This window comes from Melospiza melodia, chromosome 3, assembly GCF_035770615.1.
Source record: "Melospiza melodia melodia isolate bMelMel2 chromosome 3, bMelMel2.pri, whole genome shotgun sequence".
Classification (NCBI taxonomy): domain Eukaryota; kingdom Metazoa; phylum Chordata; class Aves; order Passeriformes; family Passerellidae; genus Melospiza; species Melospiza melodia.
The window spans coordinates 135,164,988-135,182,139 of NC_086196.1; the positions used below are offsets into that span (position 1 = coordinate 135,164,988).

The window sequence follows — 17,152 nt, forward strand, 5'->3', positions numbered from 1 at the left end:
AAGGAAGTGTCGGAAGGAAGGAAGGAAGGAAGGAAGTGTCGGAAGGAAGGAAGTGTCGGAAGGAAGTGTCGGAAGGAAGTGTCGGAAGGAAGGAAGGAAGTGTCGGAAGGAAGTGTCGGAAGGAAGTGTGTCGGAAGGAAGTGTCGGAAGGAAGTGTCGGAAGGAAGTGTCGGAAGAAGTGTCGGAAGGAAGGAAGGAAGGAAGGAAGGAAGGAAGGAAGGAAGGAAGGAAGGAAGGAAGGAAGGAAGGAAGGAAGGAAGGAAGGAAGGAAGGAAGGAAGGAAGGAAGGAAGGAAGGAAGGAAGGAAGGAAGGAAGGAAGGAAGGAAGGAAGGAAGGAAGGAAGGAAGGAAGGAAGGAAGGAAGGAAGGAAGGAAGGAAGGAAGGAAGGAAGGAAGGAAGGAAGGAAGGAAGGAAGGAAGGAAGTGTCGGAAGGAAGGAAGGAAGTGTCGGAAGGAAGGAAGGAAGGAAGGAAGGAAGTGTCGGAAGGAAGGAAGTGTCGGAAGGAAGGAAGGAAGTGTCGGAAGGAAGGAAAGGAAGTGTCGGAAGGAAGTGTCGGAAGGAAGTGTCGGAAGGAAGTGTCGGAAGGAAGTGTCGGAAGGAAAGGAAGGAAGGAAGTGTCGGAAGGAAGTGTCGGAAGGAAGTGTCGGAAGGAAGTGTCGGAAGGAAGTGTCGGAAGGAAGTGTCGGAAGGAAGTGTCGGAAGGAAGGAAGGAAGGAAGGAAGGAAGGAAGGAAGGAAGGAGAAGGAAGGGAAGGAAGGAAGGAAGGAAGGAAGGAAGGAAGGAAGGAAGGAAGGAAGGAAGGAAGGAAGGAAGGAAGGAAGGAAGGAAGGAAGGAGAAGGAAGGAAGGAAGGAAGGAAGGAAGGAAGGAAGGAAGGAAGGAAGGACATATTTCTCATGGTCCTCAAAAACACAATTAATATTTTTCATCTTTCAGACTATGGAACTAACACTTTAAATTAAAGGCATTTTGCAGTCGACTCTGTTTCATTCTTTTTTTCCCTTTTGTTCTTCTTATATTTTAGGCACAATACAAATCAAAATACTTGTTTAGGGCATTTTCCACAGCTCTTTGAATTCCAGGGAAAGAATTCCATTTACTTAAGGTGATCTTTGGAGCAGGTCTCTCATTCAAGGGAGTACTAGTCTTTTACTGCCTGACCCCTGCACCTTCACCAGTGTGCTCAGGCCCACAGGGGTCAAAGAGACAACTGGCTTAGACAGGGATTACTGGCAAGAGTCTGGGATGCAGAATGGAGCTCACACTGAGCTCCACCAGCACATTCATTATCAGGTTGTGCTATTGTCAGGTTGTGAATGATGTCTCCTCTACCACAGACCTCATTCCAAAATCAGATCCTGCAGGAAAGATCTTATTTCTGGAATGAAATTAAAAAAAAAAAAAAAAATTAGGAAATCCTTCTTCAAAATGAATTTTAATGCCCGATTTTAAAGTAATAGAAATCCCAAAATCTCTTGCTTTTATGCATGAGCTATTATGATCAATTGGGAAATTAAAATATGTTTTTTAAAGCATAAAATACCTATTCCCTTGATGGATTCTATGTCTCTGAAGTTAGCTGGCTTCAGTTTTGGGGATACATCTTATGCATTTTAATAGCAAATGCCTGAATACTGAACCAATAAAAAATATATAGTGGTTTCTCCTACCTACCCAGGATTCTTGGGTCAATACAAGTCCCATTTTCAAATATGTTAGCAAATATATGTGTTCAGTGAAAATTATATATTACTTAAGCCAAATACAGATTTATTTGAGCTATTCAGAGCAATTTCAGGCTCTTGAGAAAAGAATCTCTTTAAAATATTAATGGTATTACACCTAATTTTAAAGTGTTAAGGCTACAAACTCAGTGTAAGTGGTAAAAATCCATGAAAATATGCATCTATGAAGACACACAGGTGGGGAAAAAATGGGAGAAGCCATCAATACAAGAGTCATAAGGTGAGGGCAAAGATGTCAGCCCTTACCTGTGAATTTACTCTTTTAAGTTTGTGACACAACTTCAATGTTATTTAAACACATAGTAGGGCACAGTGTTTAATTAGGTAAAGAAACTTGCTCACAATTACTGCCACTGCATAAGTGCATGAGCAGAGTGGAGCACACTCAAAAATCAAAGAACCTGACACTGTATTATTTATTGGAATGTCTGCATTAATTATGGATGATTCTAATATAAGGTACATCTTTAATACATCACAGTCTACAGATGTTTTCATTCTCCACTACCAGAGAGAAGTTTAATTATAAGATTTTGCCTCATGCATTGAAAGGCATCCAGAAAATAACATGGATAGTGTTTTTCTTAGCCAGTTCTGATCAGCAGACTTTCTAAAATCCTGGTTTAGCTGGCTACATGTGAAGAGTTTGGTTTAGACTTGCCTTGTGGGCAAAAATTGGCAAGAGGGAAAAAAAATAGAGCTTTCAATGGGATTCATCATTGGTAACTGCAGGATTTTCAGTTCCATCACCAGTGCTTTCTCCTGAGCAGCAAAATCTAGGGTTGTAATGAGAATTTCCACTGAATTTTAATGTTTTAATGCAGAATCCCCACCACATAGGGAACTTTCCTCTTGCCTTGGTCAAGAATGGGCATAAATGCTACATCAAAGAGCAGGAATATCCCATAGAGCTTCTGTTTTGCTTTCTGTGGAAGTCAGCTTCAGATCTTCTCTTCAGTAGCTAGGTTTTTAAAAAGGCAATGAAAAAGTCTCACAAATTTTGCTGAAAACAGGCTGTTTTTAAACAAAATATGGACTTCAGTTTTAAGAACTAAGTGAAAATGATGGAGAATGGTTTTCCAAAATCTACATTTTTCCACTATTTCACTCTTGTCCTGAGGAATATCCCTGTTGAAACTCACAAGGTTTTACATGAATTATTAAGTTCAGAGGGCAAGGTTCAAATGTTTATATCACAATATTATAGAATGGTTTGGGTTGGAAGGGACCTTCAAGATCACCTTGCTCCAACTCCCTGCAATTCACAGGGACACCATCCACTGTCCCAGGTTTCTCCAAGCCCCATCCAACCTGGACTTGGACACTTCCAGGGATGAGGGATCCACATCTTCTCTGGGCAACCTATTCCAGTTCTTCAAGAAGTGGAGCAAGAATTTGAGTGAGGACTTCTGATAATTTTCAAGTCACATTTTGGGGCTTTTCACCATTATGTGGTTTCCTAGAATCAGGTTTCATTTTGCTCTACAGTTAAATTTCTATCCTCATCCCATTCCATTAACAGAGATGGTTGTGTCTGTGTTTCCTTTTAACATTTTCCCAGAGTGGTATTAATAGTGGAAATAACTTACAACAACAATAATTCTGGAGAAGTTCTCAGTGAAGCAGAAAGGATGGTCAGAGCAAAGAAACTCATGATCACAACTTGAAAAAAAAACATTATAATAAAGAAAGATTCTTTAAGGGACAATTTCTGGCTTCTTCCTTGTTATAAACTTGAGGGCACAAAATGTCAGTAGGATATCTGTGAACTCTTCCTTTGCCAATATTTAAAAATCCTCAATTGCTTATAAGCAAAGGGGAATTGGCTGATGAGCTACTATTGTGCATGAAGGGCAAGGATCTCACAGAGAAGAGGAATTAGAGCCTAGTTATGTTTGTAATTATAACCAAACCTCTCTTTTAAGAACAGCAAACCACACAGGATATGAGGAATTAGATGCCAGGGGGAAAAAAGAGATTTTTGAGGATTCTCTAAAATTATTGTGATTCTGTTTCTCACAGCTGCAAATACCTTCAGATAGCCACAGAATCAGAAAGGGATTTGAGGTAAAAAGGTGACCTACAGGAGTGAGATGGATCAGGTAAAAAGAAAAGAGGTCTGAGAGGATTACCTGAGGAAGGAGAGCAAGTCTAAGAGATGGGAGAGCAGCCAGATTGTGGAATGAGATAACTGCACAAGAGAGCAAGATAAATAAAGTAATAGGATATTCTTCAAGTACAGAAGAGGTCACTGGGGAAATAAAAACTGCTTCTAAGGGATGGCAAGAGCACTTGACAGAAGAAGTAGTGTTTGCTTTCAAGGGAAAGCTGGAAGAAGGAAGGGAGGCTTTTCTTTGTCTCGGTATTTGCAGAACTGGAGCGAGGACAGCTGCCACAGACAGTCGGCATGTTACCCCCCTAAGGGATGCAGGAGAGATGCTGAAAGAAATTAGGAACGTGGCAGTAAAAGGCACTGGCAAAACCAGTGTTGTCGTGAAGATTGAAAGGGGGGAAATCCCAAAAGGGGGAAGAGTGGACGGCAGCATGTTTTTCCTGGTGCAGGTGCCTGGAGGAGGGACGGGAAGGTGGGTAGACAGCTTGGTAACAAAACAGTGGTGACAAAATAAATGCCTTAAAACAGGAGTGTGTGTATACCAGGATACACCAGAGGCTGTTGGAAAGGAGGACCAGGTGGAGAGGCCTCTATGGAGCAGGTACAGCCCTAGGAGCCTTCCAAAAAGGGGGCCCTAGGCAGAGTCCCCAGGAGTATCTCCACACCTCAACGAGCCTAAGCCAAGAGGAGCTGTTTTCTTGGGGCCTGACTGGAGAGCAAAGACAGATGGGATGGGGGACTCAGCAGCTCAGGGAGCTGTGGGAAAACACCCAGAGAGGGAGAAATTCAATGACTACAAGATCAGATGAGTGGAGAGGATAAGCATGAAGAGCAGCTCCGTGAAAGAAGTAAACTTGTGGTTCTGTGGGAGGGGGCTGGAAGCAGAATTTAAAAAGTCACATCATCAAGACTCTTAGCACAAGAAAAAGAACTGAGGGCCTCACAGCTCTTTTTGGATAGCAACAGACAGCAGACAACAGGGAAGAAAGAGACTCAGGAAGATGAGGATGGGAGAAGTGAACAAGTAAAATGAATGGAAAGGGGGGGGGTCTCTCATGACAGGCAGTCAATGGACCACCCTTACCATTGTCACCAAATACCTGGAAAGTCAGGTTGCAATCCAGTGGCCACAAATTCTGCCCTCCTGATCCTTGCATGGAATGCGTGTGAATGACATTCACTGCAAATGAGCAATGGTCTGGTTTACAGCCAGGCAATATTGATCAATACTGGCACCTTTGAAGCCACCTCTCCTCTCCCTTTGCATTTGTTCTGAGTAACACCTGGCTTGAAATACAGCTGCCCTCAAGTCTTCATGAGAGCCTCCACAAGCAGGAAACCATATTTGCTGCCATCAAAGAAATGACTGAAGACACCAGATATACTCTTTATTTTTTATTAATATCTTCACAGCATTTCAATTGATTGCAAATGCATTTTCAGTCCAAAATGTTGCCTTTCAGTTGTTGTGGTTGTGATGCAGAATAGAAATTTGGAGGAGGAGGAAATATGGTGGTGGGTTTGTAAGCTGTGTCCAGAGGGCAGGGAAAAAAATCTATTGCAGGATGTGTTTTGTCTTGAGGCTTGAAGAAAACCCTTCAAAACTCCCCATTTCCATTGCCCATAGCTACACTCAGTGAACTCCAATATGAAATCATTCTTCTTGGCAGAGGAAAGGCAATATAATGTAATTTGGGTCCTAAAAATAATGGTTCTTAAAGGGAAACAGGAAAAAAAGGACATCTCTCTAACACAGACAGGTTTGCTTGGAAATGCAGGTGTGAAATCTGTGGGTGTGTGTGGAGGGGGGTTACCAGCTCCCTCCTTCCCACCTGCAGCAGTCTGGGCTGTCCCAGGGCTTTCCCCTCCTGTGAAGTTCAGAGAAGGGAGATGGGGTGGTGAGGCTCAGCACAGAGAGCACCATGATCAAGTTCAGCCCCTCTGCCAGACAAGAGGGAGGAGTTCAATGCAGAGGAAAAAGAGATAAGACAAAGAATGGCCCTTACAGGGATCAAACCGTCAGCGTTGGTGTTATCAGCGCCATGCTCTGATCTACTGAGATAATCTAGGGTCAACAGCAATAGGTCTGCAAAACAATGGCCGGCACCCAGGCATGAAGAAAAGTGACCTCAGGGCTACTTTTTCTTTTGGTCAGCTGAGCATTCCCAAAGCTCCAAGCCCTCAGATTTTAGGAACTGCAGAGGACAAAGGGATGGACAGCAAAAAAACCCTTTCTGGCTGATGAACACCCCAGCACTGCTGACTCCAGCTCCCTGTGATGCTTAACTGCTTTCTGGTCTCATTCAGACGCAAGAAACTCAGTAAAAGTCATCAGAGGTTTAGGTCCAGCAAGACCAAGTTTTGGTGACTTTCAGTGGAGAAGAAGGCTCTTAATTAAGAATAAATTTAACTATTACTGCATGACCAGCAAAACGCAGGAGCTAAAGCAGGATGGGGCAATTAAGGGAAATTGTGATTTCAGGCTCCTAAATGCTGGGAAACGTTTGTAAGACAAGCAGGAGGTGAGAGAGGTTTCTGTGAGTCTCGGGAGCTGGTCTCCTACGGCAGCCAGACATCAAGCCCAGACTGTGTCCCCGCAGCAGCACCAGACACTTTGCACACTTCAATGAATCAAGGGAAGTGAGAAGATCCCAGAGAGAAACTTATTTTCTTGTGTGTTTGGCGCTTTTTTCCCTCGAAATCCCCACCCTTCCCAGCTCAGTCTGATTTTTCCACAGTCCTTAAAAATTTTTTAAATTATAATATAAAAAATATCTGTAGCTCAGAAGCAGAACCAAACTTAGGCAGGGGATAAACAACGTGCTCAGCCACAATGAAACTCAAGGCAAAGTCTGTCTGCTCTGTTCATAGCGCTGGTTGGAAACCAGAAAGCTCCAATTAACTTTCCTGAAAGATTTTTCTTTGGGAGCAATTAATAAGTGCTTTGCAGTTTGACTCGCGTTATTAATTGGATTGGGGGAGTTAAAAGCGCAAGCGGTCTATATGATTTTTTTTTCCTAGGGTCTGTAAACGAAGCTAACAGATGGAACTGACCAGTAACGTGCATCTGGCAAGCCGGTTTCTTATAAACTTTCCTCCAAACAAAACCATTTTGGAGGCTTTGTTGTTGTTTGAAACGAAGTTGGGCTCCGGGCTGGCGGGGAGCGTGGCGTGGGCTCGGCTGGGCTGCGTGTGCGTGGGAAGGGAGCACGGAGAGGGCAGGGGTCGGGACGGGGGAAGATCTCAGGCAAAACCCATCTCCTGCAGCTGGGGCATCTCCTGGCAGCTCGGGCAGAGCGCTGGGAAGGCATCGGGAAGGCGCTGGGAAGGCACCGGCCCTTGCGCCAGGCGCGCCCTGCGGGGCGATGCCCGCACCGCGGCACGCACGCACAGAAAGGAAGGGGATCTGTACCCCACATCGCTCTCTCACAGCCGGGGTTTCCCGAAAATAAAATAAATGAGTGCGTAAAGGAGCGAGTGTCTCGTGGGTGACTCGCTGGGGAGCGAGGGTGATGGAGAGCGCCCCGGTCACGCGCGGGGATGGGGGCAGGAGCGGGCTCGGAGCGCTCCGCGCCGCCCCTGCCGCCGTCACACCGTCCTGTCCCCGTCCCCTCTGTGCCGTCTGTGCCCCGCTCGTGCGCTGAGCCGGGCTTGCCTGGCCAGGTGGAGGAAAACCTCTTCTCATCCCTTCTCAGAGCAAAACCAAACCACACAGACGGGACTGAAGTGGCACAGTGCAAATAACCAAAGTCGACAGAGGTGCGGAGCGCTCTGCCATGAGTGTTCGGAAGGATGTTTGTCTTCCTTCTTGAAGGGAAGGAATGTCTCCCCTGCCTCTCCCTCCATCGGGAAGGTGCGTTCAAGGAGTTTGTTTAACTTTTTTTGTGAGGTCTAAGCCTCCCTCTTCAAGGCTGGTGTGGCTGATTCCAATGCGCTCTCCACGCTCAAAGAGGTGTTGGAAAGGGCAAAGTTGGTTAACATCAATAGGATGGGGTTTGTCCTGTGGCTTTTTTTTCAATTCTCTCAAGTATCAAAATCTTGAAAAGATCAAACAAAAACTGAACTTGGAGAAAATTCTGGATTTTTTTTTTTCAATTATATATTGGGGAGAAATATTTGTGTTCCATTAGCAGTATTAGAACTGTAGAAGTAAATGAGAAGAAAAAAGCAATTCCTTCCTTCCTTCCTTCCTTCCTTCCTTCCTTCCTTCCTTCCTTCCTTCCTTCCTTCTCTTCCTTCTCCGACACTTCCTTCCGACACTTCCTTCCTTCCGACACTTCCTTCCGACACTTCTCCTTCCTTCCTTCCTTCCTTCCTTCCTTCCTTCCTTCCTTCCTTCCTTCCTTCCTTCCTTCCTTCCTTCCTTCCTTCCTTCCTTCCTTCCTTCCTTCCTTCCTTCCGACACTTCCTTCCGACACTTCCTTCCGACACTTCCTTCCGACACATCCTTCCTTCCGACACTTCCTTCCTTCCTTCCGACACTTCCTTCCTTCCTTCCGACCTTCCTTCCTTCCTTCCTTCTTCCTTCCTTCCTTCCTTCCTTCCTTCCTTCCTTCCTTCCCTTCCTTCCTTCCTTCCTTCCTTCCTTCCTTCCTTCCTTCCTTCCTTCCTCCTTCCTTCCTTCCTTCCTTCCTTCCTTCCTTCCTTCCTTCCTTCCTTCCTTCCTTCCTTCCTTCCTTCCTTCCGACACTTCCCTTCCGACACTTCCTTCCGACACTTCCTTCCGACACTTCCTTCCTTCCTTCCGACACTTCCTTCCGACACTTCCTTCCGACACTTCCTTCCTTTCCTTCCTTCCTTCCTTCCTTCCTTCCTTCCTTCCTTCCTTCCTTCCTTCCTTCCTTCCTTCCTTCCTTCCTTCCATCTCCTTCCTTCCTTCCTTCCTTCCTTCCTTCCTTCCTTCCTTCCCTTCCTTCCTTCCTTCCTTTCCCCCTGGGCCGGGCGGGGCGGGGGGCTCGGCTGGAGCCCCTCTCCCCAGCATTGCTCTGGAGAGGTGTGATGTGTTCCCGCTCTCCCCCCCCCCGGCCCGCCGGGATACCCGCACTTTCCCATCTCAGACAATGCATTTCCATTCCAGTCGTCTGCCTTTGTCCATTTGTAGGAAGAAAAGAGGCTGAGTGACAGCTCCTGTTAGCCTGCATGAACAGATACCAATAAACCCTCCCAAAACCTGGACCTTAAAAAAAAAATAAAATAAATAAATAAAGAGGAAAGAGCAAGGCAGGGAGCCACATGCCTCTTTGCCTCCGGCTTATTATTAAGACACCTTCGCAGCTTAAACGCTTAAAACGCGACCCAAATTAAGTGGCAATTAAAAGCAAGTTACACCCTCTCCTATCTCCGGGCTTATCTCGGGTGGAAGCTAGCCATCAGCAGAGCCTCCCCGTCAAATGCCATTTGGGCTGGCATCTTGGCGGAGGGTGTGTGAGCCCCCCCTGGCACCCCGAGCGCGCCCGGCAGCGGGCGGCGCCCCCGGCGCTCCCCGGGCGGAGCCCGCATCACTGCGGGGGCTGCGGAGCCGCTACCTGGGGCCACAGGAGCAGGGGGCGCCGAGCAGGCACGCAGGACTCACTCCCCGAGCGTGGCGGCTCCTCGGACCGGTGTCACTAAATAAATAAATCACGTACCCCCCTTCAGCTTTGCCACCCAGGGCTACGCAGCCTCCGTGCGTTCCCATCTCCAAAATATATCGGCACTTGGAAATGTCGAGCCAGATATCAGTGGTCTTTAGCTCTTACGTCCCCTGTCCCTGTTTTTCTTTCGCCTGTTACAGATGTAATTCCGTAGATCTATATGTATTTTATGTATAATTCCATAATATCGTATGTCACTGCAGTGATACTTTGTGGTCTCACCCTAGTTTTATGTTTGAAAATGCTATTTAAAGAAGCCTGTAAGATAACATATTAGGCAGCTTTAAAAGCAGGTTGGAGTGTGGGGTGGACTTAAATTCGATGTAAATGAAAGGGTAAAAAAAAAAAAAATACAAACCCAAACCAAAACAAACCACATAGTTTTCATTTAGGAAAAAAAAAATACACTTAAACAGACACACATACAAATGTGCAATCTTAGATTCTGGTCAGTATTTAGAAACAGTATAATCAACAGGAAGGAGCACTTACCTATTGAAAAGGATGGTTTAATAATATATATTTGTATATATTAGCTTTATGTCTTCCCAATAAAATGTACACAAAATACCCCGTTCGATCAGATTAGTTCCCATATTAGCCTGGATAAGAAAAAGCATTCTAAAGAGTGGAGGAAAAATTGTATAAAAATGTTGAAAGAACCTACAGTTCCTTATTAGGCGAAGATACAATATTTATTCCTTGTCTCCTGGGATGAAGCTCCTCTATCTATTGTCCTCCCAGTTCTCAGTGCTGATGCTTAATTTTCAAAACTTCTATATTACCAAGGGACCTACGACATCAGCCAAAGAAATACCCAGCAAGTACAAAATCTGATCCAGGGAGCAGCTTTTGTGCAGAGGGAAAATTTTGTTCCTACAGGTTTTTAAGGAGGTGCATGGAAAAGCGAGAGATCTGATCTATGCAGATACATTGCAAATTCTCTCTGTCTGTAGAGATTTTTTCTAAAAAAAATTGGGGAAATACATGAACTTTGGATTTTTCAATTTTTTCCTTTTTTTTTTTTTTTTTTTCCTTAAATTTGGAGAGGGGAGTTTTATCCAGAGTTGGGGGTTTTTTCCTCTTCTTTTTTTTTTTTTTTTTTTTTTTTTTTCGGAGAACCAAAAAATGTCAACTACCTTTCCAGGTCTCGTCCACGATGCAGAGGTATTTTGTGTGTGTGAGTGTGTGTGTGTGTGTGAGAGAGTGCGCGCGTGTGTGTGGATGTGTGTGTGCATCTGTGTGTGTGTGTATGTGCCTGTGTGGTTGTTTCCATTTTTTTAAAATCCATATTAAAATCCATATTGGACCGTTACGTTTAATTATAATCCGGCTTCAGAGATAACTTAAAGAAGTATAGAGAGAAAATTCGTTATGACATCTGTCGCCAGCAAGGGCAACTCATTACCACGTTAAAACCGTTGCCAGAACGAAAATCAGAATAATACCCCTAATAATATAATGAAGTGGAGAGAAATCACCACCAGCTCGCCAGGAATGGGGAGTTCTCGCTAAAAAGCAGGACTCTCCTTTCTTTCGAAACCCAGGGAAAAGAGGGGGGGAATTTTGGATCTGATTCGTTATTTTAAAAAGAAAGAAAAATAGGGGTTCAAAAAAAAAAAAAAAAAAAAAAGAAGGGAAGGAAGGAAGGAAGGAAGAAAGGAAGGCAAGCAGGCGGCAAAGCTTTCTCAATGTGTAACGCTGCAGCATAGGGACGGGACTTGTGTGTATTCTCGGTAGTTTCCTCTGTTTGATGACTTTTTTTTTGTGTCAGCCCCAGATATTACAGCTGTGATCAGGAGGTGGATGGATAGATGGATGGATAGATGAATGAATAGATGGATAGATAGATGGATGGATAGATAGATAGATAGATAGATAGATAGATAGATAGATAGATAGTTAGTTTTTATTTCTGTGCGTGGATTCCTTTTGCTTGACAGTATTAAGGGCAGGCTGGGCTGTTTATGATTTTTTGAACAGACCTTTATGGCACCAGCCCAAGGTAGGAAAGGATCTTTTGTTGCTGGGGTTGCCGCTCGCAGGCTTAGACGCTTCTGCAGGGGGAGAAGCTATGCAGGACAGCGTGCTTGGAAGAACGGTACCCGGGGTTTTCAATGACAAACCTCCAGTTTTGGGGTCTTCTTTTCACTTCTTCCTTTCAGATACGTCATGACGGATCAAACAGTTACCGTTTGATGCAGCTTGGATGCCTGGAGTCTGTGGCCAACTCGACCGTCGCCTATTCCTCCTCATCTCCTCTCACTTACTCTACCACGGGCACCGAGTTCGCCTCCCCGTACTTCTCCACTAACCACCAGTACACCCCACTGCACCACCAGTCCTTCCACTACGAGTTCCAACACAGCCACCCGGCAGTCAACCCCGACGCTTACTCCTTGAACTCTCTCCACCACTCCCAGCAATACTACCAGCAGATCCACCATGGAGAACCCACTGATTTTATCAACCTGCACAATGCGCGGGCACTCAAGTCCTCCTGCTTGGACGAGCAGAGGAGAGAGCTGGGGTGCTTAGATGCTTACCGCCGCCACGACCTGTCTCTTATGAGCCATGGATCCCAATATGGGATGCATCCAGATCAAAGACTCCTGCCAGGACCAAGCCTCGGGCTTGCAGCCTCGGGAGCAGACGATTTGCAGGTAAATAGCATGCGATCTCCTTTCGAGGTGCCTTCCCCTCCCCTCCCCCTGTCCTGGATCCCCCCACCACCCCCACCCCCACCCCCATTTTCCTCTGCTCGGAATAGCTCATACAAAGGAGGGAAGATTCATCCCAAACCCGGTCCAGCGCCCGTCCCTTCCACATTAGTAGCAGCAAGAAAAACAATATGTGGAAGGGGGAAAGAAAAAAGAAAAAAAAAATCAACCAAACAAGTGGTCTTCTTCTGCCAAACAAACAAATTTAGTAAAAACAACCTCGCGCCTGCCTTTGCAGCGTGGGTTGTGTGTCTGTGGTGGCTGAGACCGTGGGGGTCCCCCGGAGATCTCGGGGTGAGTGTGCGTGTCACACTTCCTCACCCAGTCACACGGAACCCAAACCAAACCAGAACAAACCCATTTCCTTGCTTTTCCTAAACTTTTCCTCTCTTTCGGCGCAAGGAGCACTTTGCAGCGACAGAGCAGGCAAATGATTTAAGGAAGGCAGGGAGTAGGAAAAGAGAAAAAAAAACAGGGCAGGAAATAAATCTGCTTTCCGACAGACCTGCAAAGGCAAACCTTCCGAGATATGAGGGTGGAAAGGGATAAACGGGAGCAAATGTTCGTCAGAAAAAAAGTCAGAATGATAAAAATGCCTCGCTATATCCGATCTAGGTGTTAATAGGGTAAGAGATAAAACAGATAAAGCTAAATTCATCTGTCTGTCTGTCTATCTAATCATTCATCCACTCCACCCTAACCGGCACCTGGACCCATCTAAAAAATTTTATTTCTGTGTATCAAAAACTCAGATTTATCCGCTCAGAAATCCTTTCCCACGCGCTAAAAATTCACTTCCGCCAAACTAAGCCGGTTGCTTAAATGAAATTGGTTTCCAAAATTGAAAAGAACGTCATCCTGTGTCTAACCTCCATTCCGAAATGTGCCCCAAATCAAAAGCAAACCTTCCTTCCCCCGACGAGCTGAGGAACTGAGGGTTTCCCCATCAGCAGGGCGAGACAAACGGGACCGTATTTACTGTACTCACTTTTCCCCCACACCTCGCTCCCTGGCACACAAAGCTGCCCGTGGTGGACTTCCCAAAAACATGTAGCGGGTCAAGGGCTTGTGGGGAAAAAAATCAATTCGAAATTTGCAAAATGCAGGTTTATTTTCTTTCCTTCAAATCAAAGCACGAAAAAATAATCCAAACAATATATATCAGGGAAAACAAATATTTTTTTTTCTAGGAGGAAAATAAACCCACAAACAAATAACGTTATCTTTTATACGTCAGATGTAGAAAACCTAGTTATTTAAACCTAGTTTTCTCCGCAAAAATTCACTATATAATTTTGTCTTCTCTGGCCATTTTTTTTTTTGTTTACATTTTTCACAAGGATCTCCTTATGTTACCCCCCCTAAAAAAAATAAATCTGCCATTCACTGCTCAACCCCAACTAAAACCTATTTACTCCTTTTTATAACCACGTCTGCTGCTGATTTTTTTGTATCTGTACAAATTTTTTTTCTTTGGCAGGCACAAAGCCTTGTATTTTTCAAAAGAGGGGATTAGGAACGTTTGCAAGACAGCAGACAATGCCTAAGTCCCGGGCAAAAAAGCACCATAGTTTATCCAATTTTCGACTTAGTGCCATTCAACTGGTCATTTATGCAATGTCATCCGACCAAACAACATGTTTCCCTTCTTAAAAAAAAAAAAAAAAAAAAAAAAAAGGTTGGTTAAGCTGCTAGAGGCACAGTCTCTTTTTATTTATTTAACGAAGAAGAAAATCAACAGCTTTCCTTTGGAAAATATTAATTTTTCGATCACAAGTTATTATCAAATAAAATGCTTAGGTCTTTGTACTTAATCTCTTCTTTATTTTTTCCTCCTCCCTCTTTTTCCGAACACAAGAGGGAGTGTGCAGAGGTACCAAAAAGCCTGAGTGTGAGAAGTTGAAAATATTAGTATTTGTCGTTAGGACTTGGGTGATTCAGAACAAATTTGGACTCTGGCGAATATCACTGCGGGTGTAGAGGGAAGCGTTTTGGTGGCGAGCAGAAACAGGACTGCACAGAAATACTTTTAAACCAAAAATTGTGGTCTAACCAGTCTACCCCTTTCTCCTTAGTCTTTCTTTTTAAAACGTTCATCAGCATATGCCTCATTTCAAATGCAACAAATGTAAATATACTTTTCCCTGCACAGAATTTTAAGTGAATGTCCAATAGTTTCGAGGGCGGTTTAAGTCAGCCTAACAGATGCAAACAGTCTTGGAGCTGGAGTGGCATCTTTCAGTGCCCTAAAAAGATTTTCCATGGGCAACAAAGAAAACTGTCACACCTTTTCCCATCACCGCTTTAATTTATGCTCAGTCGCCAAGTTTTTTTCATATTGATTTCATAATCACTTTAAGGCAGAACACTTAAAATAAAAAAGGGCCTTGAAAAGGAAGGTCTTACAGGGCCAGGGCCAATATGGTGAAAGTGGGGGAGAGAGCCAGGACTGTAAAGATTGTTTTGTAAAGTGGGGTTTTTATTATGCACCGACTCTCTCCGCATTTACTTAACTCTTCACGGGCTGTTGAATAGGTTAACACCCTTAAAGGCCTCTTTCATGTCCAATACCTCGTTTGTTTGTAGAGGAAAATGCGTCTTTAACACATTTCCACTGGGCAAAGATTTAGGTTTGGTTTGTTGTGTTTTTTTAACCCCAACATAAGGAAAAACCCAAAGAAAACCCAACCCTTTCAAGTCTTTTATCACTCCAATAAAAATATTTATTAAGGAGGGCGAAGATCCCCAAATAATCAGCCTTGTAACAGGAGAATAAAGAAGTGAGATCTCTTCGGACGTGCACCAGAAGCCCTAGGCAGGTTTTTTGATGGTTCTTCACCCCTCGCTCACACATGGGTGCCTGTGTGTGTGCGCACACAGATGCATATTCATCCCCACCTATGTGCGGACACACGCATTGTTACAGCACCCTCGCGACTCTGTGGAGCCGGCAAAGCCCAATGGGTCATCTGTTGTTTGTGCTCTTTGTCTACTTCTGTGCGCACTTTCTAAGTCGGTGGATGCGTGTCCCAAAACACATCTGAGTTTAGCTGTGCCCGAATATAAATATACCGCTAAACATACAAAACCAGAAAAGTACATTTTTAGCTTTGTGAGTGCAACTGTCGAGCGGGAATGCACTTGTCTCAAAAGTACTTGTTTGTCTGTGTTTCCTGCTATGTAACTGCCCATCTAAGTTGCCAGTTCGGGATAAATTCGTCTTTAAATGGCAATGAAAGGAAAATTTTTCTGCGTTTGGTGGGGTAGGGGCAGATGGCAGGATAGAGGGGGGATTTCACTTGGGTTCTCTGAGAGTAACTGTGTTTTTCCAGTTCACCTTAACTGTTGTTCCTGGGCGAGTCATGTAACAAAACAAAAGCCGTGTGATCTCTCTGAGGGTTTCTGTGTCTGATTTCTTTCTTTCCTTTCTTTCCTTGTTTTCCCCTCATTACTTAAGAGCTCAGTGGAGGCCCAGTGTGGACTTGTACTCAACGGTCAAGGAGGTGTGATAAGAAGAGGTAAGAGGTTACAAATACTTGCGTCTATCAGTTTTTGTAAACACACATCCCTTTCCGTCTCTCCCTACCTTTCCCTCCCCCACCTTTTGGCGTAGTTTGGATTTACTGCCGAAAAAGTGGTAATTTGCCGTTTGTCAGAAGTAATTTCAAACTCGCTTAGAGCACTTGGCATTTCACAGTCCATTTGCACTTTACAAACGATCTGCTCCTCGGTAGCTCTCGGATACTCCCTCTGAATTCAGAGTTTTCCTGACTCGGTGCAACATTCCGGGTTTAATCAGGATGATCCCTGATAGTTTGAGAAACGTGTTCCCTGGCGCCGGGCTGTTAAGTCGGTAGTTTGATCTCGTGTGAGGAAAAAAAAAAAAGGAGTTTTTTGGGAAATGTGGTTTCAGTAGCGCTGCAGACCGGTGTGGAACTCGCTTTTGAGTGCCACTTCATTTGATAACCATCTGTCAGTGTAAATATCGAACATCAAAGTTAGAGGAGAGGTTTGGAACTCGTGTTAAGCACACGTCTCTACAGAATTTGCGAAATTTGAATGTCCCGGGAAGTTTGTTACTACCGTCATTTACCCTGAAGAGAAACAACACTGCTCTAAAGGCCTAACGTAGGAACACATTTTCCTTACAAGCTTAAACACATCCTTTCACTCCCGATATAAACCACCTAACGCAGCCGAGGAGAGCGCACTTGGCGACTCAGCCTCTCACAACGCTCATTTTCTTGTGCTATTCTCCCTTTATTCATGACGAAAAACAGATACCTAGGAGATATTTTGGGTGACGTGATACTATTGTGTCAGGGCTCTGCTTTCAGCCGCCACTTCCCCAGACAAACTTTAGTCCCACCGCAACAAAATTGTTCATTGCATGAACACCAATCCCGCACGCTTGCGGTGGGCGGGGATGGGGAGCGGGCTCTCAGGACTGTCCCGGGGCTGGGGGCTTTGCTCGGGGCTCTGTCCCTGCCCCGGCTCGCCCGGAGCTGGTCCCGGTGTTGGCGGAGCGGGCGGAGGCGCGGCGGGCGGGAGGCGGCGGCGCTGTGGCGGTGGTGCTGAAGGGACAGCTCCCAGCTCCCGGCTCCCCGCTCCCAGCTCCCGGCTCCCCGCTCCCAGCTCCCGGCTCCTAGCTCCCGGCTCCCCGCTCCCGGCTCCCAGCTCCCGGCTCCTCGCTCCCCGCTCCCGGCTCCCAGCTCCCGGCTCCCCGCTCCCAGCTCCCGGCTCCCGGCTCCCAGCTCCCGGCTCCCGGCTCCCCGCTCCCAGCTCCCGGCTCCCCGCTCCCCGCTCCCAGCTCCCGGCTCCCAGCTCCCGGCTCCCCGCTCCCAGCTCCCGGCTCCTCGCTCCCAGCTCCCAGCTCCCAGCTCCCGGCTCCTCGCTCCCCGCTCCCGGCTCCTCGCTCCCAGCTCCCAGCTCCCGGCTCCC

General features: G+C 45.6%; 1 protein-coding gene across 1 annotated transcript in view; it reads left to right on the plus strand.

Annotated features, from left to right (window-relative positions):
- The first annotated feature begins 11,524 nt into the window (after positions 1 to 11,524).
- Positions 11,525 to 17,152, plus strand: part of TFAP2D (transcription factor AP-2 delta) — a 49,217-nt gene continuing 43,589 nt past the window's right edge. Inside the window, exons 1-2 of the mRNA XM_063153537.1 lie at positions 11,525 to 12,154; positions 15,669 to 15,729. Of these exons, the coding sequence (XP_063009607.1) occupies positions 11,609 to 12,154; positions 15,669 to 15,729 (607 nt within the window). The 5' untranslated portion in view covers positions 11,525 to 11,608. The remainder of the gene's footprint in view (positions 12,155 to 15,668; positions 15,730 to 17,152) is intronic.